The sequence below is a fragment of the Gambusia affinis genome, linkage group LG24 (assembly GCF_019740435.1).
Source record: "Gambusia affinis linkage group LG24, SWU_Gaff_1.0, whole genome shotgun sequence".
Taxonomy (NCBI): domain Eukaryota; kingdom Metazoa; phylum Chordata; class Actinopteri; order Cyprinodontiformes; family Poeciliidae; genus Gambusia; species Gambusia affinis.
In genome coordinates, this window is record NC_057891.1 from 5,614,712 (window position 1) to 5,638,682 (window position 23,971).

Genomic DNA, 23,971 nt, shown 5'->3' on the forward strand with positions numbered 1-23,971 from the left:
TATGGGGGAAGCCCTGAGACAGAAGGAACAAAATGCGCAATTGGCCTCATTTAGCTAAGTTTCCCCCCCAGCTGTTGATCAGTTAGAAGCAGAAAGGACTCACCGAGCATCCTGGGTGAGCAGAAGAAGTGTGAAGAGGGTGACCGCGAGCCTGACTGTCATTTTCCCACGGGCGGAAGGCAGCTCTGCTTGCGGGAACTGCTGGACGGGGACCCCGGCGCGCACCGCCGCTGCTGCTGCCTCTGCTGCTGCTGCTGCCGCGTGCAGGAGGTGTGTGCCCATCAATCCCGCATCCGAACTCCCTCATTCGCCCACGTAGTCTGTGCCCCAGCGCGCTGTCCTCCTCGCTCCTCGCAGGAGGGCTTCCTCCGGGAAGACACCCGACGATCAATCAGGACGGGTGATGAGTCCGGCGGGATGAGGTGGAAATAAGAGGAGGAAGGGGCCAACTCCTTCCTCCCTACCCGCTGTGGCGCCTGTGGGGGCCAACACACCGGTTGGAGGGGTGACGCCGTCTGCCGCCGGAGGACCTTTATCAGCGAATGCGTGACTCATATACTCCGCGCGCACTACCTGGGTGTCACTATCCAGATGAAAACTGGAGGAGACGTCATAAGCGTGATTAATGTACCCCCCTCCTGCGCGCGTAAACACCCTGCGAATTTGCTAAATAATTGCTCACCTCGAACCTCTTTTTCTTTAAAAAAAAAAGAGAGAGAGAAAAATAAATAAATGAAACAAGACATTTGCAGTTTTACCAAAGTTGTGGCATTTGTTTGCACTGATGTTTGCAGTTTGCTTGAAGTTGGACTTTATGAAGTCATGTCTGAAGGAGCGCAACACTTAAGCGCGAGTAGAGAGACTTTGTTGCCCCCTGGTGGGATAAATATGAATGACAACGAGCAATAATTCTTTTTTTCCAATTTCGATGTAGGTTTTTCTAACCTGCAGGAATGATTAATTATTACAGCATTGATGTGTTTGAACAAAAAACGCACTGTATATGAGAAACAACTTTTTTTTTTTACAGATAAATCTTTTATTAAATAACTGCTGCAGTAGTATAATATGTAGTCTAAAGTTACATAATTTAATTGCGAAGTAATCTGATCGCTTTTGGCCTAAAAAAAACAGTTTTTCCCTTTGAATATATTTTCTATGTCACAAACACCAAAAATATGTGACTTCTAGAAGCAACTGGTTGGCGTGGGTTTTATTTATCAGTATCCAGGTGCTGAATTTACAAGCGGTGAGAGTTTTTCCTGTTACAATAATGTGTGACTTTGTTGTGGTTTCTCACAGTAAATCCCATGAACTGAACTTTGTTTCTGCAAGGCACTGGAATTTGATATATAGATATCCAGACTCCCAAGTGGAGTGAAGTGCTTTGGACTAGAAATTATATAATTGCACATTATTTTCAACAGGGGTTGAGATCTACCGTCTGAAACATGCTCTTAAAGTGTGTCTATTTTAAGCACTTGGGTATATTCACATATGTATAAATGTACATGTATATTAACTGACATTTTCAGGAGTTTGAACTAATGAATTTCCTTTAAGGAAGGTTTTATGGTCAAATTTGAGGCTTTGAAAGAAAGCAATACTACTCCATTTTCGTCAATTTCACCGCAAATCAACTTTTAGATATTCTTAAATTTCAAATCTGTGTGGTCTGGTGTGGCTTCATGACAACATAACATTTCAGTAATTTTGAATGAATATAAGATTCATCCCCATGATGAAACTGCATAAACTAATCATGACAAAATCAAATTTTGCCGACAAAAAAGCGCATGGTGTTCTAGTAAATTCAACAGAGTTTTTATTCTTCATCAAGTACGGCCTTGCAGCCAATCAGAGCTTCAGAAAATCCCACTCAGAATGGCAGGAGAAAACAAACTAAATCAATCCAGTCTGGAGACAGTGATTGAAGATCCACAGTATGTAACAAGCCGCATACATCAGCAGAGAATCAGATCAATGCCACTAACAAGTGTTAATGTCCGATTTGCTTCCCATATTAGCAGCTTTAATCAGGGTTTAATGAAGCCACATTTTAGCTACAGCAGTGCTTTAATACATGAAGGTGTATTATACAGTGTCTTTATTGATCCCCTTTTTGTATAAGACAAATACAGAAGATAAAACAAACAAAAAATATGGGTGGCAGAGAATCAGCTGCTATATCTTTGCTGTAATTTTGCAAAATATAATGTAAATACAATTGCCTCAGAGATTCTTATTTTTTTCTTGCATGCAGGAGAATGTCTGTTTGTAGTAGAGACAACTGTTGCAGTCATAAATGAGAGCTCCAAAACTCCAGTCTACCTCACTACCAATGAGCTAGCATTGGATGAAGTGCACATAGTCAATCGAGCGTTTGCCCCAGAACACGCACAAATCTGTCCAGACTGCAGACTGAGAAAAACAAGCAGTTGTCATCAGGATTGGGTGCTGCTCGGGGCTTAAACCGGAGAAAAGTGCTTTGCTGTAAGGGGCCCCCCTGACCGAATGAAAGCAACTTAAGCAGAACTAAATCCCTTTTCTAGCAGATGTATGACAGATGAGTCTGTGACAGAGGCTGAAGCAAGATGTGAGGGGCAGGCGGGTGTTTCTTGGCTAACAATAGTGAGAAGGAAGGTTGAACAGATGGATAGGTTGATGAGTGCTCCTCTGCACTGGGAATAAATGCTGCTTTTGAGAAGGCAGTCAGGAAAATAACCATGGGGACACAAGGGTTATCATCAGATTTCATAAAATGACCTGAAGATGCTTATTACAGCTCTACAAATCAACCCAACAAACAATCTTAAAGACTCACTACTGTGTGAAGAGATGCACAGAGACAGAGGTTGTTCCCCGGGAGCTTGTCTGCGCTGCTAATCTTCTCTCGGCTGCCATGTCGACCCAAGCCGGACAGTCAGATGGACGTGTCAACCTTCAGCCGCATTTCATTCCACATCCTTTCACCCTAACAAGCACAGAGACTTCAGCACCGCTGACAAGACAGCAACACTTTGAGTATCCAGAAGCAGCGGCTCACCAGAACGCATCAGTCCTGCCACATGTCACGTCACATTAAGCACCTTAAACAAGCAGGTCTGATGTTGTTTACTTTAGGTCCACGAAACAAATATGATGCTGTAGAAGCTGATTGGCAAAGTAGCTATTGTAAAAAAGAAAGTACACATTCTTTCAGGATCTAAGCTTTTATCTGTCACAATATCATACAATTGTCTTCATTAAATGTAAATTAGGTACGGTTGTGGTGAGAAGCTGGGTATTTGTAGGAAAGAAATTGGTTATGATGTTCCCAGGCAACAATTTTTTATGGGGCCCGTTTGTTTAGGAAATGGAAAGAGAAATGGTCATCAGATGAGTTTATTCATGGGTTTGTTAATTGCTCTTAAAGATGTGATGGAGGTAAAACTGGGACCCACATGGGTCATCAGTGTTGTACATTTGGAGCTGTTTTACTAAAGCCAACTTAAGACCCAGTTAAAGCCTTTTCAGACTAGGATACAATATTATCTGCCCTGAAGTTCTCCAAGAAAATGGCCAATAAAGTACAATCTTTGATATGATGTGGTTCAAGAAGCGCAGACTGAGTGGCATTATGTTGGCTCCAAACGTTGGTCTTTTTGTTCCTGAGTGTCCCGACACAGAACCTGATCCTCGGCCTTGATCCCAAACCTCTCCTCACACAGTCTCAGTTAGAGAAGAAAATACACAAAAAGCTCAAATGTCTGTTTTGTTTCACAAACATCAAGAACAGAGTGAAGTAAAAACACACAAAACCTGAGGGAAAAGATACAAGACAAGAGCTTACACCTAATAAATTCAAAGTCAGCATTGGACGTTTTTTTTTTTTTTTTTTTTTTTTTTTGTGAATGTTGTTGATTAACCTACAAAATAAAACTAGACAGAAATAACCCCCATAGACGGATTTTATCCCCTAGTAACTGATCGCAAAAGCCTCCTAAATAAATAGCTAATTAACCCACTTCTGTAAGACTTTTCTGTTTGATTATTATTATTAGTTATTAAATTTTATGTACATTCCTTAACAGTGACATGTTGGGTAAAATAAAAGGCATAGAAAAGAGAAAATGTAATGTATGTTTCTTTTGCAGACTGCATGGAAAAATGGCAACAAAACTAAAACACTAAGCTTTTAGCTTTTACTCTTATGTCAGAGGATGACTTTTAAAATAGAAAATAGTGGATATTTAGAAAGTCAGGCACAAAGAACCCCTTTATAAAACAGACTTTATCAAACTGTAAGCAGCTGTGAGCTTCCTGAATCACTAGCTAGTAAGAAAGCCTTTTTTTGACTATCTTTTATATAACCTATTGAATGAAAATCATCAATTTTAAATACATACATGATGTCGCCAAAAAAGGAAGAGCATACAGACAAAACACAATCATTTTTGAGGAGTTTTCTTTCGGCAGACTGAGCTTTGTGACAGAAAACAAAAAGGGAGGAACATAGCTATAGTGTTATCTTTTACTAGCATGTGTTCAAAAATGTATTAAAGCCTAAGAAAAAAATAAAATAAAATTAGTTTGTAGATCGTCAGGCACAGAGTACGTCTTTAAAAACTGATTTTATCTACAATTTAGCAGCAGAGCTGAGAAGGTTGATATCTAGTTGACTAGTAAAGAGGCCTGTTTAACCCTAGATGTAGAAGAGTCAATGTCCACTGAAACAAAACAAAAGAGGTGACTGCAAAACATTTAAAAAAAATTTTAGATGCAAGTTGTTTATAAAACCTAAGTCTTAAACCCAGCTTACTAAAGCAAATTGAAAATAGGGTGATTATATTGGAGGTTAGATGTGTAAAAATAAAGTAAGAGGTCACATTTATAAAGCTTGACATAAAAACTCTTGAGATGCAACACTGACATTTCCATTTACAGATCTCTTTCACCGTAGCTCTTGAAACATTTTACACTGAGCATTACCAGTTTATCGTGGCTTGTTCAGGGTTACAAATGCACAATTCATTAAAAGTCAAACCCAAATGTCTCTTACTTGATGATCTACTTGTACAACGATGAAGAGTCAGCTGTTATTTTTAGCTGCAGTCAAACTGAAAGCAAAACCTCCTGGAGCTTTTAGCGCCACAGTGTTTTGCTCAAGGATGCTTAAAAGGCTTCTTGAATCCAGGTCACTTCACAGAATCACAGTCTTGGAACGCTCCACATCACTGCTGATTTGTATGTGACACAACGCGTTTCAGGTAACTGACTTCTCAGCTGTGTATATTAGTTTCACGACTGAGTTAGCAAGGCTTAAAATTTAATTTGAATCACATATACCCAGTCCCCAAACTGTGCTAGCCCGTCTCTCACAGCTATTTTTTTTTTACCTTTCACGCAAAAGATGTGCGAATATTCTTGTTCTATATCTTGCTTTACTAAATTTTTATGTAAATATTGAGGACTTGTATGTAACTCTCAAGTTTCCTAATTTGTTTTTCTCACTTTTCAGATTCTAGGCTTGTGTCTAAGGGTTTTGAAGCAGTACAATGGAACATAACATCACGTGGATGGCAAAAAGAACTGCTAAATTAATATACTCGCAGCATTGCTTACCATTCAAATTAACTTTCCAATCCAAACTAAGTGAGCCTCTGCACTTTAAGCGATGACATATACATGGTCGGTATTTAAGACAAAGGAGTCCACAGTTTCCAGTTAAAGAGAATGTCATGCAAACTGCAGCAGGATAGACGAGAAGGAAGCAAAGCCGCCACTCTCCTGTTTCTTTAAAGCAGTTTCTTCATTACAGAGCAGTTTTTTTTAGTCCTCAAGAAAAGGAAAGGAAACCTCTTGCAGCCATTCAGGTTGCCTGAATTAGATAGATGTTTCTTCGTTCTTCAAGCGCAGATGTTTGCTTTATCAATTGTCTTTTTCTAAAGCAGCGATTGATTGGGATCAAACCCTTTCTTATTTTACACAAATTCAGTTTCAGAAAGAATAAACGTTGCACAAAAACAAACAAAATAAGCGATTATGTGGAAGCGACAACTCCCTTCACCATCGGTTCCCTGTTCAGGTATGTGGCCCAGTAGACGAGGTTGAAGGTTCCAAAGAGGACAGGGAAAACTATTCGCGACATCTTGTCGATCTTGCTGACGCTGTTGTACGTCTTTTTGGGGTCCACCAGTTTGCTCTCTGAACCCCGCAGCTGCACCGACGTCGTATTGGAGATGGTGGAGATGGACGCGTCCTTGGTAAGGTTGGGGGTATAGTTGACAGCTGCCGAGCAAACGTTGTTGGCCTTTTTTGAGAGCACCATTGGGTCTCGTTTCTACGATGGAACAGATTACAATGATTGGCTTCCACAGTTTTACATTGCATTTCTGTTACTAGTGAGAAATGGAGTTAAGTCAGTTCGAAACAATTAGCATAAAAATGGTCTTGTCGATGTTACCTTAGGGTGCTGTGCTTCCAGAGCTTTCTTGCCATCCCAAGCCCAGCTCCTTTTGGTGAAGTAGTTCACTGTGGCAAACTCGATAAGAGCTGAAAAGACGAAAGCATAGCAGACAGCAATGAACCAGTCCATGGCTGTTGCGTAGGCTACTTTGGGAAGCGAGTTTCTGGCGCTGATGCTGAGTGTGGTCATAGTCAGCACCGTAGTCACCCCTGGAAGCAAACCAAACAACGCGTTATGTCTAAATGCATCACTGAAAGGCTAGATGGAAAAAGAGTGGAGGAAATGTTTCACTCACCAAACACGGTCCGCGCGGGAACGGACTCTCTGTTGAGCCAAAACGACACCTGGGACAGGATTACAGTCATGAAACATGGCATGTACGTCTGGATGACAAAATATCCGATCTTCCTCTTCAGGTAGAAGTGCGCCATCATCACAGTGTATTGTCCTGAGTAGAGAGAGAAAGAACATGAGGTTAGTGAGTAAGATGGAGCATTTTAATGAAATCTAAGTGCCAAATAAAACACACAATGACTTTTGGAGGTAAGACATCATAAGTAAAATACTGTAATTGTCTTATTGTTTATATATAAACTGATGGTAAGCTAAGCTTTTTTTGGCAAACTATTGTTGATCTTTGGAGAAATGAAGAATGAAATTGGTGCTCAAGTCACGAAAGTAGAACTTGATATAAATTACCTATGCTATGACATTATCTCACCAAGTGGGGGTGCTAAACAAAAGGACGTCTTTTGAAGAAACTTTTCCAAATAGGCCACATTACTGAGCAAATCTCTAGCCCAAATGTATCTTTTTTTATGGTCCCTGCACTTTTCCTGTAAGATTTATTTGTGTGCTTTGACTAATTTGTTGCTAAACTTTAATTTTTTGAAACCCCAGTTTTAAGATGTGCCAATGTTGTCTGATACTGCTACCAATATGCTTCATCTTAATTACTAAAAGCTACTTTTTCTTTTTTTTTTTTTTGCATTTGTACATCACTCTTTTGAGATACACTTTATGTAGAAATAAATTGTTTAACACAGTTTAGAATGCTTGAAACTCTCTGTGTGAAAACAGAAAATAACTTTAGGACAACAAATTTTTTTCAGATAAGAACTTATGTCAAAACCCTCTCTTTTTGAAAACTTTTTCTTTCTCAATTCTGTATGAACATAATAAAGAGGGGCTGATATGTGCAGAGTAGTGAAAAAAAAAATTTACAGAGCAGGACTAGAAAGAATATTCCATATTCAACTGAGCATAATGGTGAAATTAAACACACTTTGGAGTCACTATTAAAGTGAATAAATGAGCACAAGCTGTGTTAATTACTATGGGAACAGATTGTTATGCGGTTAATGTTGGATCTTTGACAGCGGGTGAGGGCAGATGGAGGTAAGTTGGGCAAGAAAGGAAATGTAGGGGAAGAGAAAGAGAGGGACATGATATTGAATTTGAGGCTTTAAAGAAAGAAAAATCCTCTAGTCGTCAGCTGTTTATGACTGCAGGCGCTGGGTAACTATGAAAAATCCAGTCCATCTCTTTCTCTCACACACACACACACCGTACACAGAGTAATAGACGAGGCTTTCTCTGGGGCAAAATCCGATTTTTGAACCTCTCTAATCCCTGGTTACAATCTGCATCCTGCCATCAGTGAGAGGAATAGAGGGAGTGAGACGGAAGGAGGGGGAGGGGGTTTAGGTTTCCTGTCCCGGGATCCTCGATGAAGCCCCACCCAATCTGAGCCCTGCCAATCACGGCGGTGAGACACACATACACACGCAGCATGATTTCCAACTGTTGACACACACCTCAGCACAGACTTTAAGCGGCGGAAGAGGAAGGACGATTGCTGCTGCTAATCATTGCTGGGATGGAGGGGGGCTAGCTTTATGGGTCTTCCCTGACTTTTCCTTTTCATCCTGCCGATTTCCCCCCACCCCCCTGTTTTAATTTGGCAGCTTTTTGTGGATTAATGATTCTTGACGGGATTGGTTGCCATGCGAGGGAAAAAGGAAGCATTTGTTGCAGCTGTCAAATGACGGAGGTCTGTTGCTTTTTGTCCATCACGTCCATCTCTTAGCAACCTTGGTCTTTGCGATGCCTCAGTCGGGACAACCCGAGCATCCTTACCCGGGCCTTCCGACGCCTTCATGACCCCAGGCTGGCTCTCTTACAACCCCTCCATCAACCTCTGCTGCTGTCGTGAAGATTCTGGGCACCTTCACCATTGATGCATGGATCTGTACTGGGAAGGGTTGACAAGGAACATGTTCCACTGCTGGATGTTACTCCTACTCTCCCATGGATTTGTATTTAACAACGTCCAAGGGGAACTTCCTTTCATGTTGGGGAACAACGCTGCAATGCTGGTCAACTTGTAAGTTTCTTGGATGTACCTCAAATATCACTTGAGCTGAATGGTTTACGAAGACCTTTAAGGTAGGGCTTATTGTCTAAAAATGAAGACCAAGAGAAAGGAACGGCAGCATCACCGTAGTGTCAGGCAGCTATTTAGGGAACGATATTGCTATCCGAGACAGAATGCACAGTGTCCTCAGAGATGTCAACTATCTAAAGACAAACTCATAGACTAATCTCCTCTTTCATGCTCTCAAATAGGTGTATAGTCTAAAATTAGATGTGCTACTTAAAGTCTAACACCGTCACATCCATCCAAAGCACTAAGCTACAAACTTGAAAGAGGATTCTTTCTTGGCAAACTCAAGCTAATGTTTACAAGAGGATTTGAAGGCAAATTCAATATCTTATTTTTCTAAAGACTTCTTAAACATAGCGGCAGTCTGGTCCAATGAAACTGTTATTAGACCGCCCCTTTCAGCTAGAGCCCAGGAAGTTTTTTTGTACCATGTAGTTGTCAGAGGTTAGAACATCAGAAAGTCAAGACAATCATTAACCGTTCGCTGCTTTGAACTTCATGTGAACGAGTGATTTGGTGTTTTTATCTGAACTAAATGAAACAGCAGGCATCCGCTGTGCTCCTCTAAATAGAGCAGAGCAGCAACAGTGAACATCTGTCGACAGCAAGCCTTTGTGGCAAATTTACTAAACTCATTTGCACCTTTAGTGCAGTATTCATTTCCTTTTGCCGTGACAGCCTTCCTCATTGCTTGTTGCCATGATTAACAAAGGGAATCAAGTAAAGATTATTGTGAGATGTGTTGCCTTGCTTCCTAAGAGAGGAAGGTGTTAGTATCTCTAGATAGGAAATTCGGTGGAAATTTCAACTTTACCATGTTTCTGGTTCTTTCGTTTTGAACACAAACCTACTACTTTCTCAGACAGGTCAAAATGCACAAGTTAGGTCTGGCAGGTTGAAAATGTCATATTTGACTGTAAAACTTACTCATAAACTCTGACCAGAATGACTTAACCTACTGGACTGAATTTGATCCTACAGTCCAAACCCACCGGCAATGTCCACCACTGATTTGGACGACATCCAGACAAGCTCTGGGCTGCATGATTGATTTATCTGCCTTTAGTCCCTATAACTATCTATTTTTCTGATAAACTTTTGCAGATGGATAAATCATTATATTATCAATAACTTCTGGCATAAGTAAAAAAAAGAAGAGCAAATTTGGTGATTTTACTTTCAATTTTGCATTTATCCACCTGTAAAAGGTCCTTAATAATTGATAAAGACTCCATTGTAAGTTTATACAATGCTAAATAATCTTAGGATAAAAGTCAACTTTGGATAAACTTCTAATCAGAAATTGAAGCTTTCCAATGTTTCAATTTAGATGCATTCTTTCAAATAGGTTAAATTTGACCTACTTGATATGATGCTACATTTATTGCAATTAAAGCCATCTAATTGTACAAAATGTGGTTTGTGTTTAAGGTTTTGAGTACCCAGTTAAAAATGTGTGTGGGGGCGAGTAAGTCCAGTTCATACATCTATTTTTGAATAGAAACAACTAATTCAGTCCATTCAGTAATATGTGTTTAAGAAGCACAAATAAAATCCCCCAACATTTTTCTGGTTCTTACAAAGAAATAGAGACACTTAGTTAAGCTAATGCTAATGAAGTGTGAAATGATTGAGGGCAATGGTTGGTAAAGATTTCTGGAATAAATTTGGTTTATTCCAAATAAGCAAACAACTTCTGTTGTAAAAACAAAAACACTCATGCAGGGGAAATCCAGATTTTCAACAAACACTCCTCTAGAAACCAAAGGGAAGTGCACAGTTCCGCTTTACATAAGAGTATTAAACAGATGTGTTTCCGTCCCCCTCAACCTCCACATGTCTGTGCGAGCCTCTCCAGTGCCAACACACAAACATTTCTTGCTCCATCTTTGTGGGAACTTGTGATCAGAGACTTTTTTTTCTCTGTGAAGCACATCTCCACTCGTGATTAGGGAAAAGCTAACCTTACACCTTTCCACGATGGTAGCTGAAAACCTAAACCGCCCAGAGAAATACCCAGGTTCATGACCTCTTTTGTATGTTTCTGTCTATTGCTGTGAGGACATCTGGTGTTCACAGAGATAAATTTATTCACGCAGATCCACTCAGTGACAGCCACCCAACCAATCTCTCACTGATTTGTGATGTCATCTTCTTATGCAAAGGCTGATGGCTGGTTGGAGGGATGTTAGGGGAGGATTAACCCTTGGTCTCAGGTCTCTCCAGCTCAGTGTCTGTTCGTGTGGCCACGTGTGCACGCATCAGCTCGTGGGGATAAGTGTTGTATGACAGGCCTGTCCGGCAGCTGGTTGTGTGACTGATATGCTACTATCCTCCACTGGCATCCACTCACTGAGTCTTAGTACTATTTGCCTGCACTCGTCATTCACTCTGAACAGCCATGAGTAAAACTTTTTAAACCAGGAATTGGACTGTCAAAAAGTAATTGCATAAACTCTGGATCAAGAAATACCTGAGGTAAAACATTGTATTGTATTTTGTCACACATTATATGGCACAGTATAAATGCAGAAGAAACTTAAGTCATTAATATCTCACTATACCAAAATTCTTATATGTTGAAACAGCCTTGCCCACCTCGGCTGGTGCGTATGTCCTCTGTGTCAGCTGTTTGTCCAATGAGATGGTACTGGTTGAGTCTAGAACCATCTTCTGCCACAACAACAGACTTGGCAGCTCCTTGAGTCCATGTGTAGACCACCTCTGATACTGGATAGGCGTCTGAGAAACAGAAACAAACTTTAAACATGTACCTACTGAGATAATTGAGTATGCAAGAAAAACATTTTCCCACAGCTTTTACTGAAAACAAATAGATGGCTGCTTTCTGCTTAATTTGGAAAACTTGGGGATTTCTAGTGTGACTGTGTTTTGTTTGTGTTATGGCGGGTTTGATGTGGCCAGTATTTTTGGGTCAGGAGGTTGTCTAACTTGTTAGCAAAGACAACACCGTCAGACTTGACGCATTGCACAACTGATCAAATATAACTAAAGATGTAAAACTAATACAACTTATTATTTTCTTTTAGCGGTACAACCTCAGACGTTAATCTAAGTAAATGTGGAGTTTAAGATTGAGCTTTCTGACAATAAAAACACAAATCACCTGGTGCCCATAAGACCAGTGATGTTGTCTGTTTCCCAAAGATTCTGCGATTCTCTTCAGATTGGATTGTGTTAGGAACTTTTTTCGACATTGTTGATTGCAAATCTAATGGCATGAAAGACTCAGACAGTCACTCCTGTTACGTATGGATAGTCAAACATGATTGGCAGTAGTGTAACGGTATGGAGCTGTTTTGTTCATTCAGAACCTCAACAATGTGCCATAATTGAGAACCAATTTCTCAAAACAACAAAGTAAATGTTTTGGAGTGGCCTTGTCTGTGTTGGGATCTAAAACTGATTGTTGTATAACATTAGTGTGAAGTGAAAAGCAAAATCTGTAGGAATGTGTAAGGGGACTAGGAACAGCTTTTCACACCACTGCCTCTCATGAGGGCAGATAGGATGCTAACCTTGGGCTTCCAATTTGTGTGCTCACTTGGCAGCTTCATGCAGCTGTTGACTGCCTGGTTAAATTTAATGACCGACAGGCTAAAGATCGCAACCTTAAGTGAAAGGGGAGATTGCAAAAAGGGATTATTGGTGAATTTCATTATGCAAACGAAGAGCTAAAGTCTTTGGCAGGCCCAACAGTCTACCTTTGCCAACTTCTCAACACTTAATGCGATGCTGTTCCTGCCTCACTGTGAGAGGCAAGAAGAAGTTACAACTTGGCCAAACTCATCACCTCCTACAGTAAGTGAATGCACCGAGTTTAGCTGTTGGCAATGTTTAATAATACAAAAGAGCGCAGCTCAAGATTGAGTCAGAGTTTTGTGAACAGTTTACACTATAGTTATATTATATCAAGAAAGTAGGGTATTTAAGTAGATGTATGGAATGGTAAAATCCTCATCCCTAACAATGTATGGAAACAAAACCCAACAAAAATTGTAATCTCTAAATAATGTCATGCAGCACTGAGCATCAATCACAGCTTGACAAAGACATCTCATGCTGTTCATAAGTCAGCTTATTGTCTGCCTGTTGAGGTGTGGCATCCCATTCTTCTTGAAGGATGCCTCCTCAGGTCATTGATGTTCTGGGATACAGGATTGCAAACCTCTGCATTGCGACTCAATTCTTCACATACATTTTCTATGTGATTCAAGTCTGGGTGAAATGCAGCCCACTTCATTCGAGGTACCCCAGTCTCCAGTACCCGTTCAATAATTATGTGACTATGATGAGCTGGAGCATTGTCATCTATGAAGATGACATTAGGGCTGTGTTGTTCATGGAGAGTGACGATGTTTTTCAGGTACTATAAGCTTGACAAAGAATAGGGCAGTTCTATGTTGACTAGTCACCTGCCCACACTGTAACACCGACACTACAACGAAAGGTTTGACTGGCTGATGCATAGCAATCTCCTTGATGTCTCCAACATCTTTTGTGGCCATCATTTCTGCTCAATGTGTCTCAACTATCATCAATGAACAACACAGAGGCCCACTGGTCTCTTGTCAAGCGTAAATGCTCCCTAAGTCATGACAGACGATGATGCCCTTTGTCTTGTGGTGTGGTCTGGTGCGCTTGCAGGTCATTTAGCACACAGAAAATGCTAATGCAAAGTGTTTTGAATGGTCTGATGTGACACACTTATTACACATGTCAGGAGTCGGGTGGCGTTCATTATTTGGACCCAAGGGAAAATTCAAAATGAATCTCATTAGTATGGGATGTGACCTAAGGATTTCCACTTCTGTGCCTTCCTACAACTCTTCTAGTCTCTCCATAGACTCTTTCCCCAATAGATTATTTTATTGTCTAGTCATTCAGGTTCACTGCTGTTTGAAAATTGTCCTGTTGATGATCCACTTTCAGTAAAACTTGGACTGTTGGACATATAAGATCAAATGTACCTCTTCAATTCTTTTGGTTACAAATAATCCATCCTAGCTTGTTCTCCTTTGGCATTGCATTAAACGCACCAGTTAGCTCCAAACCAACTAGCAACCATCATCAAATGTTTCTCCAAATTGTTGCAAGCTACATTAGTTGCTTCTCTAAAATCATTGCAATTCTCTCTTGACATCAATTTATCATACACTGGTATGCTCTAAAACAGCAGTTTGCCAAAACTTGTGTTCTTTTGCAGTAATGACATTTGTTGATGATCAATTTATCACTTGCATTTAATTAGCATCTTCCACTTTCCCGCCTAAATCTTTCAGAACAAGACGGGGTATATTTAATATCCCAGGACTGCTTTTTAGTCACTGCATATATGCTGCAGAAATTGTATTCTTCATTTATTCCTCCAACTTGTCTGCTTATATCTGAGAAGTGAGCCCTTGCAGCCCAGCAGTTATGTTAAGCAAGTGGGGCAGAGTAGGGGGATTAGCAGCCCTTCACCTGAGCTAACGTGCTTTAATTGCCGGATAAGTCCCCACTCTGCCACATAGCAGTAGGTGCAAGCACTTCTACAAGATAGGTGTGTGAATTCAAACTAATTGTCACAGGAAGCACTCCCTTCTTATTGTAAAAATATAGTTCTGCCTTGCCATCCGCTCAATATTTCTATTATGCTCCTCCACCTTTCACCTGCATTTCTGCACCAGAGGGGTAATTAGGTTGATGCTGACCCCAGGACAGCCCAGCACCATCTCGCAGTATAATTGGATTGCGCTCCAAAGTGTAACCTGACATAGTGAGGGTGGGTGGAGCTCATGTCGTTGAGAACTGGGGATAAAGATCCTCATCCTTTAAGCCTAACAGACTCCCGAGGTGTGGGCCGAGCTGTCTTTAAATACCACCGAGTTCCTCTCACATTTCTATCAGAGGGAGGACACATAACTGCTTGAGGAAACGTAATCTATTCACTTGATTTTATTGGCTTTTGGAAAGAAAGGAGCATTGAGTGTTGACAGAGGAAGTTTCCAGTGTAACTTTATTCCAGCACACCCTGGATAAAGTCTGATTCATATTTCAGCCTATGCCATCGATTTCTCCTGAATTACTCAATAAACGTCTCTGTGAAGAGGGGGTAGGGTAAAAGTCTGGCTGTTACAACAGTGTTTGCACTTTTTGTGCCAGTTTATGACTAATAATTCAGCACTGCATCAACAGGCCTTAAAATCGACTCTAACTGTGACAGTCAGGCATTAATCAACATCAACCGTGGACTAAAGTTAAATGTAAATGGCTGCACCAGACTGCAGGATGCAATTACGTAACAGTGATTGATCTGGGATTTCCGAGCACTGTAAGGGGATGGATATAGACGCCTGCAGAAAGGATTGTACTCACAGCTGCCAAACTTGAGCGGGCAGGCGTGGGCGTCCATGGGAAAGTCCTCCAGTTGCATGGGGCATTCTGCTGAGATTGTCAACCTAAGACCAAGTACATAAACATTTATTTGTTAGGATGAGTCTTTCGATTGAGCTCAAAAGCAGACTCATCTATAAAGGATTAGATCAAATGTCATTTTTTTTACGATGATATGTTACTTTTGTTAGAAACGTAAACATTTTGTTACATTTGAGTTCTAGAACTTGCAGAAAGCAGCAGTTTTCTCCGTGTAAAACTGGTAATATCTCCATCTAGTGGTCAAAAAGAGTCCCTCCAGTGTTTCCCTCCAAAGTATAGATATATAATTAATTTGCTTTATCATTTGAAACTTTATATTTCTCAATTTTTAAGCAGAAAAAATCTGAGATCTTATGCAGAACCAGATTTAACTCTTTTTAATCCCCTGAAGAGTCTTTTCTATTAAAAACAAACAAAAAAACAAACCCATTTCCTGTTACATTGACAATAAGTCCGGATCTGATCATTGTGCAGGTGCAGGATTAACTCGATTGAGCACTCGCACACCACCTAGTAATTCTTACCCTTTTATTCCCCAGAAGCGATCTGTCCTAGATTGAATTAAATCCCCAAGAGTATTTCTGCTCTTTACATGATGATGAATAATACGCCGTTCATAGTGATGTGAATTCACTAAAGCTCATGGGGTGGCTGACAGAGAATTAGCCACAACACAAAGATTCATTATATTAAAGCTTTTGTTTTCTGCCTTCAGAATCAAGGCATACATTAGTTACAGAGCATTTTTTGTTTTACTCAAAATCAACTTGGGATGTGTTTTTACGCTCTAATTGCTCCTGCATGTATATTCTGCAGGAGGGTTTCTCATTAAATCAATAAGAAGAACAAAGTGGGGTAAGAAGCAACCTTTGGTTTGGGGCCCAGATTGTGTTACCGTGTCAACATAACTCGATGTTTCTGATTGGAGGAGAAAAAAAAGAGGGTCTCTGGGATAAACTAATAAGAACATGGCTGCCGGCAGTGGTACAATGTTCTAATTATTCATGGAGCAATGTCCCATTATTGTGGTGAGAGCAGAGGATGAAATTAGTGACTTTAAGTTAAGATACAACCAGGGCAAATAAAAACAATTTTAAACATTCAGTCAGTTATTTTATTTTAGTGTAAAAATAAGACAGAAATTAATGGCTTTAACAACAAGGCAAGATTTTGACTGAATCACTTCAGAAAAATAATCATATTCACTCAATGTTAAAAAAAATATTATGGAAATTGGACGTTGAAGGAAAATTCTGGAAAAAGCAATGACAATAACATTTGAGGGAAAAATGCTTGATGTAGAGGAAAACATGTATGATGAAATTCAACAATAATGAAAATAGAACGGAATCACTCAAAGTTTAGAAAAATAAAATATGGCATCGACTGATGTGAAGAAAAATAATGTAAATGCGTACTTGTTGAGAAAGAAATAAAAAGATACAGGAATAATTCAATCTTAAACTTTACCATTTATTTTGTAGACAATTTTTATAAATTGCTTTGGATTTTCTAATGTTCTGGTTTCTTCCTTTGTAATGTTTTCAACTAGTCAGTTTAGAAACATTACAAATAATGTTATTGTTTATCAACCAAAGACATCTCTTACAGGCTTATGGGTAATGCCAATCAACTAGGCACAACAACTTGTTAAACTGCAAGAAATTTGCAATTACGAGTTCAAAAGTGAGTGCTAATTTGTTTCTTCAAAGCTGAATTATTCCAGTTTTCCGTCTTCTGATTCTGTCAGTAAAGGCTGGAGATGACAAATACTCAGAACAGAACAGCAGAAGGACAGATATTCTTGCACCTACAGGAAAATTTGACAAGACAATCTGATCTCGTGCAAAAGTGGAGAAGTTGGCAACACAAAAAAAGGGCTAGAGCTTGTGCTTTGTTAGCCACCATCTGTCTTTTCACACGAACCGACCCATTTTTAAATCTGCAGACTACATGTGTGAGAACAGGCTAAAAGGAGAACTGTTAGAACTTCTCAAATATTAGATAATGAAAAAAAAAACAAAAAAAAAAACGGCAGGAGTGTGAATGACTCTGTCCTGCCAAACGATAAAAAGTCCTAACTTGCTCATGTTGCTGGATATCTAGTAGTTGCACCAACGAGTCAGTGTGCATTAAGCCTGCATTGTGGAGTGAGAAGTGGCAATTTATAAATTTTCGATGGGGACAACTAGACAGATTTGCTCCGTATGCTTCTCCTGTGAGTAATGGCTTTTAGATGAGACAGCGGCACATTCAGGAGACAGAGGACATGAGCTGTCACCGGCACTCGTGTGCTCGGTGTTTGTGCGAGACGAGTCGTGCTGACTGTAATGTGCTAGTCTGTCGGGCTGCAGTGCAGCAAAAAGCGGAATCCCAGAAATCTGGAATCTTACAATGCTCCGCAAAATTATTCATCTCTCTAGTCACATGAAACATTAATATGAAGAAATCTGAAAAGCAGGGCTTACATTTGTTTTCAGGAGAGGTGGGACCAAGTCACTGTTTTCCAAGCCACAAGTCGGTTTCAACTTTTTCCACCTAAATCTTGTCATGTCTCTGGTACAGGCATGAAGGTCTCCAGTCAAAGTCTTAAACTTTTAATTTTGCATTTGACCAATTATGTAATTTAATCAAATTAATTTAGTGATTTTAAATGATTTAAAAAGATTTCCAGTAAGAGGAAGTGAACTTTAAAACCATTTGAGAATTTCTGCTAATTTTATTTTTACTTTGGCCAAAAATGTATTTGATCTAAACTATTTGGATCATACAAATTTCAATGTGTGATTAAACAAATAAACCTATATATATATTTAAATAGTGTCATCTAACCTAATACAGTTGCATTTTGGTAGATCAGGGATCCCGTACATAATGTCATAACAGCTGTTGGCACCAACTTTGTGCCCAACTACCTGATGGCACATGAAGACAGATTCTTGTTGGCTCCATAGTTTTGTACCCAGCACTTTTCCTTTGATGCAACTTTTCTGTTTGGTGTTGGATATCTAAATATTTCCAAGTCAAAGGGTTCAAATCCAAGTGAAGTCATAATTAATTGCTCTTAAACTCTAGGTCAAGAGCAAATTATTTTAGGAAGTCATCAAGTTGAGTCTAACATCGTTAAATTGGTCACTAGCTTGGCGCGTCAGTTTATTTAAACAAATGTATCTTTATTTAGAGATTTTCTGAAGACCCAGCACAGAATTCATTATTTTTTCCAGAATTTTGGCGATGTCTAACAAATACCACTAGGTGCTGCTATTTCCCTTCCTTCTGAAACACTCAGCTTGGTTTTTTTTTTATTTGCTTTCAGATATATTTCTGATGGATTTCAAAGTCTGTTTCTTTTATGGTTGTCCTCATGCATACTTTTTGTAGCCACATCTTGGACTTTTGCAACAAATATGGTACAAACCTAAAAACATACCTGTTTCTGTCATACCTTGCTGTCTGTGGCCTACCTCATTGTGTAGAGCAGGGTTCCGTCGTCCTTCAGTCTCAGCAGCTTGTTGGGTGTGGTCATGTTGTGAGCGATGGACTTCTTACCATTGAGGAAGAAGGTATCAGGAGTCCAGATGTTGCTAGCCAGCAGGTTGTTTAATGGGAGCATCTCCATGGGGCCTTTGAAGCAGAGACGCTCATCCTTCCAGCTTTGACGGAAGAACACGTCTATGGTGTATTCCTGGGATGGAAAGCCACGGTGGGAAGAAGAGAATTCAAAAAGGTGAAGAAATTTTTAAAGCTAAATAAATTAATCTTGGCAGGCTTTCAGAATTTGTCACATCTATTTCACTTTCAGCGCTTCAGAACCACAGAGGTTGGATACTGCACTTCATAAATCTGTCATAAACTTGCGTGCGCGCTCGCTTCAAGCTCTGAAAAACAATGACCGCGATAGCCGACAGAATAATGACGCTGTTAGCAGGCTGACATATACGCTTTAAGCAACTGAAGGAATGTTCAAGCCTCCTGCCGCAATCTATAAATCAGTCATTATACAGTGAAAATGGCTCTTTCGAGTTCATTATGGCAAAGTTTGATGAGTGCAGTGTCAAAACTGTGCAAAGATGTGGGAGGAACGTAATGGACAAAATTTCTGAAAAAGGAGATTTAATTATTTTCGCTGTCCAGATAGAATGTTGTAGTTGGAAAGAGAAAGGATTAATGGAAATGGTGAATCATTTGGAACAAATTGGAATGGAGCAGCCGAACTGAAGTGGTTCCCAAACTCTACAATCACATGATTTGCAAGTATTAAAGAGTTATTTTGGAATCGAAGTTTTTTTTTAACAGGATGACCACACGAGCAGGGGTCCACCCTCATGTGGTACCAACCAATTTCTAGGAGTTTGTGGTGATGCTCTAGATAAAAGATTACATACGTTTATCATGTTACATGGTTTTTGTGGCCACCAACAAACTTCTGACATAATCCTGGCTAGATATTTGATCATTACTGATAACAAAACTGGTCGAGTTCACATAAATTATCTGGATTCAGCTTTTGAGGATTCTCTCATCACCATGCTTAACAGATGGCACATCTTTGGATTTTGAAAACCGGTCCTCGAGTCTTCCTTATGTCTAGCCAAAGAGTCTTACAATTATGTCCAAAGGGATTTAGCTGGTCAATATGGGCAACAACAGATTTCAGTCAAGTTGGAAGGTTTTTATTCCATTATTGGGACCCTATCAGTCTTATCAATGTTTTGTAATCTTAAAAGGACAGTTTGGGTCTTCTTGCTCATTAAGTGAAAGTAAATTGCTTAGCAAAGTTAAGATGATCTTGAACCTTTAACACCCTTTGAAAAACATTTAGATGAATTTATGTACAACTTTGACCCTAGCAGACTTATAAGTGTGGAAAGGTTTTGCATCAGCAGTGTTTGCTGCGGAAGAACTCACCATCTCTGTGTCAGACACAGGACCGAAGCTGGTGACAAAGATGTTCGTCTTGATCTCCGTCACGTTCTCTGGGGGATGGATGGAATTTAATTGGAAAAGAAACGTGTAATTAGACAAGTTAATGCAAGAAGCAAACATTTTAATAGGATTGAAAATGAATGCTAATTGTGAGTTATTTAGGGACAAGGTGACCGTTTAAAAATGCCAATGAGCAACAGAGAGAAAAGGCCAGGAAGATTTTTCGTCTTTTTGTGAATATGGAGCTGGTCGTTGGCCACTAAATGTGGTTGGTTGCAGCTTGTTGAATAATTTTGTTGAATGCTGAATGGAGGCCTGTGTATTTCTGGCATGTATTTTTAGGCCCTCTTGTCAAGGGTAGCAACCGTTACCAGGCTCTGAGAGCTGCCTTGTGCCGTGACACAGTGTGGTTACAAAAAATAAAAAATAAGTAAAAGTGAAGAAGGAAAAAAATGTCCTGGTTTCCTTCCATTGTTGGACAACTTCTGTCTGCATGTGGCAACAAGGTGAACGCGAACAGGGAACGGAAGAGGGGCAACAAAAAAAGCTCAGGGGAATTCAGGAGTAAAAGTGTAATAAGCAGCAAGCTGTTAAGAGATAGAAGGAATAAAAAGCTCTCATTTCAGAAGTCCCTCAGGAAAAAAAAAAAAAGGAAGATCTCCATTTTTGAATGACAGTTTGCTGGCTCTCAAGGTTATCTCCTGTTGCCAGGGTGAGGCGCATGAATAAAACCCCTCAGAGATCTGCATTCTGGTTGTGGTGACAACAGCTAGATTGATGGAGACTGGCCACCCTACGTCAACTGGCCCTGTTTATACCCCAGAATCTGTTGCCCAAAAAGAATAACTCAGCCTGAATGGACACATTGGATGTGACCGAACCTCCGAGTCCTGGGCGGAGCCTGTTGTCGTAGCCATCCAGCAGGCTGTCCAGGATCCTGGTGAAAACCGTGCTGTCCTCGTTGGCGTCCTCCTCTTTTTGAGCTTCTGACGACTGCTGACAAAGACTGGGAGGAAGTGGGGAGGTGATGAAAAGGAAAGAAAAATGGAGGAGGGGGGGAGTGAGAGATGATCATGGCGTTGGTTAAAACTGCAGGACGTCAAATGTGACGTGGTTATTGTGATTAATTAGCCAGCCGTATTGAGGCCAGACTTGTTGTGATTAATTATTGAACATAAGTGCTGCTTACAAGTACCAGTGGAGATAATTAGCGCTTCGATATGTGATTCAAATGCAAACAAACGAGCTCTCCTTATAAATAAAGTAGGAGGGAAGCCATTATAAGATGAAGTTGACCCTTTTTTTGTTTGTTTATTTACAGATTTTGTCTGTTTTCTCCTTGTTTTTTTTAAGGAGGACACATAAAAAACTTTAAACATGCAAGTTTCAACTTAGAAAATTGTAATTTGTATTTTTTTGTTTTGAGCCTTCAGACAGCACTCTAGTCTAGCACCTCAGATAAGTGATCAGTCAGTGGGAAAAGGGCAACACGTTCTGCAATCTAACAAAATATATACAAACAATTATCTATGAAAGGTGTTTTTTTGTTTTTTTTTTCATCCCAGAACAAGTGAATAAGTAAAGTGTTAGGAGGTTTCATTTAGTGGCATCAGTTTACCTATTTTGGCATCCGAGCAGGAGCAGGAGGGAAAGTACAAGCCAAGTCATGTTGTTAAGAGCTGCAACACACACAAGCAAAGAGTGAGCGTCTTACGCTCTGTTTGAATGCAAAAGACGGAAAGAAAATCTGACAATTATTTGAAGATGAATCCCATTTAGGAGCTAAAACTCTTTGTTCCTCTGAATGCCGAGACAGAGCAGCACTAAATCAAGCAGTGGGACAATGTGGGTTCACTGAAGCTGCAGTCTGCAACTCCTTCAACAGCCAGGAGTGATATGAAAACACAGCAAATGGATAAATCCCCTTATGAGAAAGAAAATAAGCAAACTGTTTTCAGCAGCATGTTCTATTCCAATGAATTCAGGGTATTGCAAAACATGTGGGCAACCCCCCCTGCTTTCCCTCATCCTATCTACCATTGATTCCTTTCTCCTCTATCACCACATATTTGCATTCTCTCTATCTGGACACAAACATGAATTATGTCTGAGAATAAAGAGAAAAAACATTAACCTGAATGCGGATCCATCTCTACCGAGCGCCTGGAGGAAGAGGGTCTACACCCGGACTGTACCACCACCTATTCTTCTCCGTTGCTAGTCACTCGCCTCGCCTCCTCCTCCTCTTTGGCTTCCTCACCATGGGCTGTTTCCACACTCTCTCTTTCTGCTTTTCTCTCCGTCAATCAGCGGCTCCCTATCAGGAGGTGTCTCTCTGCTTCTCTCCTCCTTCAAGGCTTTACCGCATCCAGAAGTGTTACACCACCACCAGCAGCAGCAGCAGCAGCAGCAGAAGAAGAAGGGGGCTGCCTCGTCTGGCTCGTTGGACAGCCTCTGACGAGACTGGATTCACTCCACATTGTTTCCCTCCTTTATTCACTTTTTTTTTTTTTTTTTTTTTGCTAATAATTTTTTGAATTAGATGCTTTCCATTGTTGGTTTGGGAGGAACATTTCCTTTAACCAGCGATATTGTCCCACCACTTCCCCCTTTAAGTCACCTTAATACACAAAAGCACAGACCTTCAATTATCCCCAGGCAAAGTTTCATTGACATAGAAATGATCGTCCACCTACACAACATGAAACTATGAAAGAAAGGTTAAAGGACAAAAGACATTCTTATACAATAATGCAAATAGCCTGGAAGTTTGTTGACATTGTCCACTGGTGTTTAAATGGAGATAGACTGGAATGTGGAGAAATTAGCATTGCTAATTGAACTGTGGTTCAGTACCGTTATCATTACTTTAATCAGTTTATTAGCAATAGTTAATTATGTTTTTGAGCTAGATGTTTTTGGCGTGTTTGTTGATGTGACTGGAGATGCTTCTGCTCTTGTGAGGTTCCACTGAGTTTTATTAAGGAGTATAATAATAGAGAGGTCTGAGCTCAGATGTTAATTAGTTTACTTTCCATTATGGCAAATTGTTCCAAGTCATTATATGATTGAAATATTTTAGTTTACTCATTTACTGTTTTAAGTGAACTATGAATGCTGCTCTGGTAAATCCTGGAAGAGAGTGTCCATTCAGCAAGCAAATCGTCATTTAAATGTTTCTGTTTAGATTTACTTAGAATCACCTTTGTTTTACATTACAATTTATTTATAATCTAAAACACTGAAGCGTGCTAAAATAAAATAAAATAAAAAATCTGAAATGAAACAAATTTTTCCACCGCTTTAATTTCCACACACCACTATCCAGGAGCACACTTATCATCCTGACGTCTGCCGTAAGAGGGTAGCCGAGCTCCACGTTTAGTAATTAGTGAATGACGTTTAACCTCCGTCCGCGTGCTTTAATCCGTCCCGAGTTGCAGTCAGTAGACGGAGATGCGCACGGCAAAGAAAACAAGCGAGCCCACATAAGAGACTGAGTTCAGCACCACGGCTGGCGGACAGCTCCTGCACAGAGAGGATTCCCACATAATGTCCTTCATTATGTGTCCTGTACTCACCCCACTGTTTAACACTGAATTAAAGCATAAAGAAACATGAAACTTTAGTAATATTGCATATACACTACGGCAGTGATTCAAACACAGAATCATTTTTTCATTGGTCAAATTCTCTTCATTGGTGAATGATGT

At 40.0% G+C, this 23,971-nt stretch overlaps 2 protein-coding genes across 6 annotated transcripts in view; one reads left to right on the forward strand and one right to left on the reverse strand.

Annotated features, from left to right (window-relative positions):
- The window catches only part of LOC122827262 (gamma-aminobutyric acid receptor subunit beta-3-like), a 111,721-nt gene that overhangs the window by 48,840 nt on the left and 38,910 nt on the right, over positions 1-23,971 (forward strand). For 2 of the 5 annotated variants that reach the window (XM_044110015.1, XM_044110016.1), the window contains exon 2: positions 8,538-8,834. The exons of 1 other annotated variant lie outside the window; for it this stretch is intronic. In XM_044110015.1, coding sequence (XP_043965950.1) covers positions 8,692-8,834 — 143 coding nt within the window. In that variant the 5' untranslated portion in view covers positions 8,538-8,691. Of the gene's footprint in view, positions 1-71; positions 271-8,537; positions 8,835-23,971 lie in introns of all 5 variants that reach the window. 2 more of the 5 variants (XM_044110013.1, XM_044110014.1) reach the window with 1 other exon arrangement.
- On the reverse strand, positions 2,254-23,967 carry LOC122827263 (gamma-aminobutyric acid receptor subunit alpha-5-like). Its single transcript, XM_044110020.1, has 10 exons — positions 22,393-23,967; positions 21,877-21,937; positions 21,140-21,264; positions 20,241-20,308; positions 18,797-19,017; positions 15,273-15,355; positions 11,493-11,636; positions 6,744-6,896; positions 6,446-6,657; positions 2,254-6,322 (listed from the first exon to the last, which is right to left on the reverse strand). The coding sequence occupies exons 1-10, from the start codon at positions 22,406-22,408 to the stop codon at positions 6,023-6,025; spliced, it is 1,383 nt and encodes a 460-aa protein (XP_043965955.1). The 5' UTR covers positions 22,409-23,967; the 3' UTR covers positions 2,254-6,022.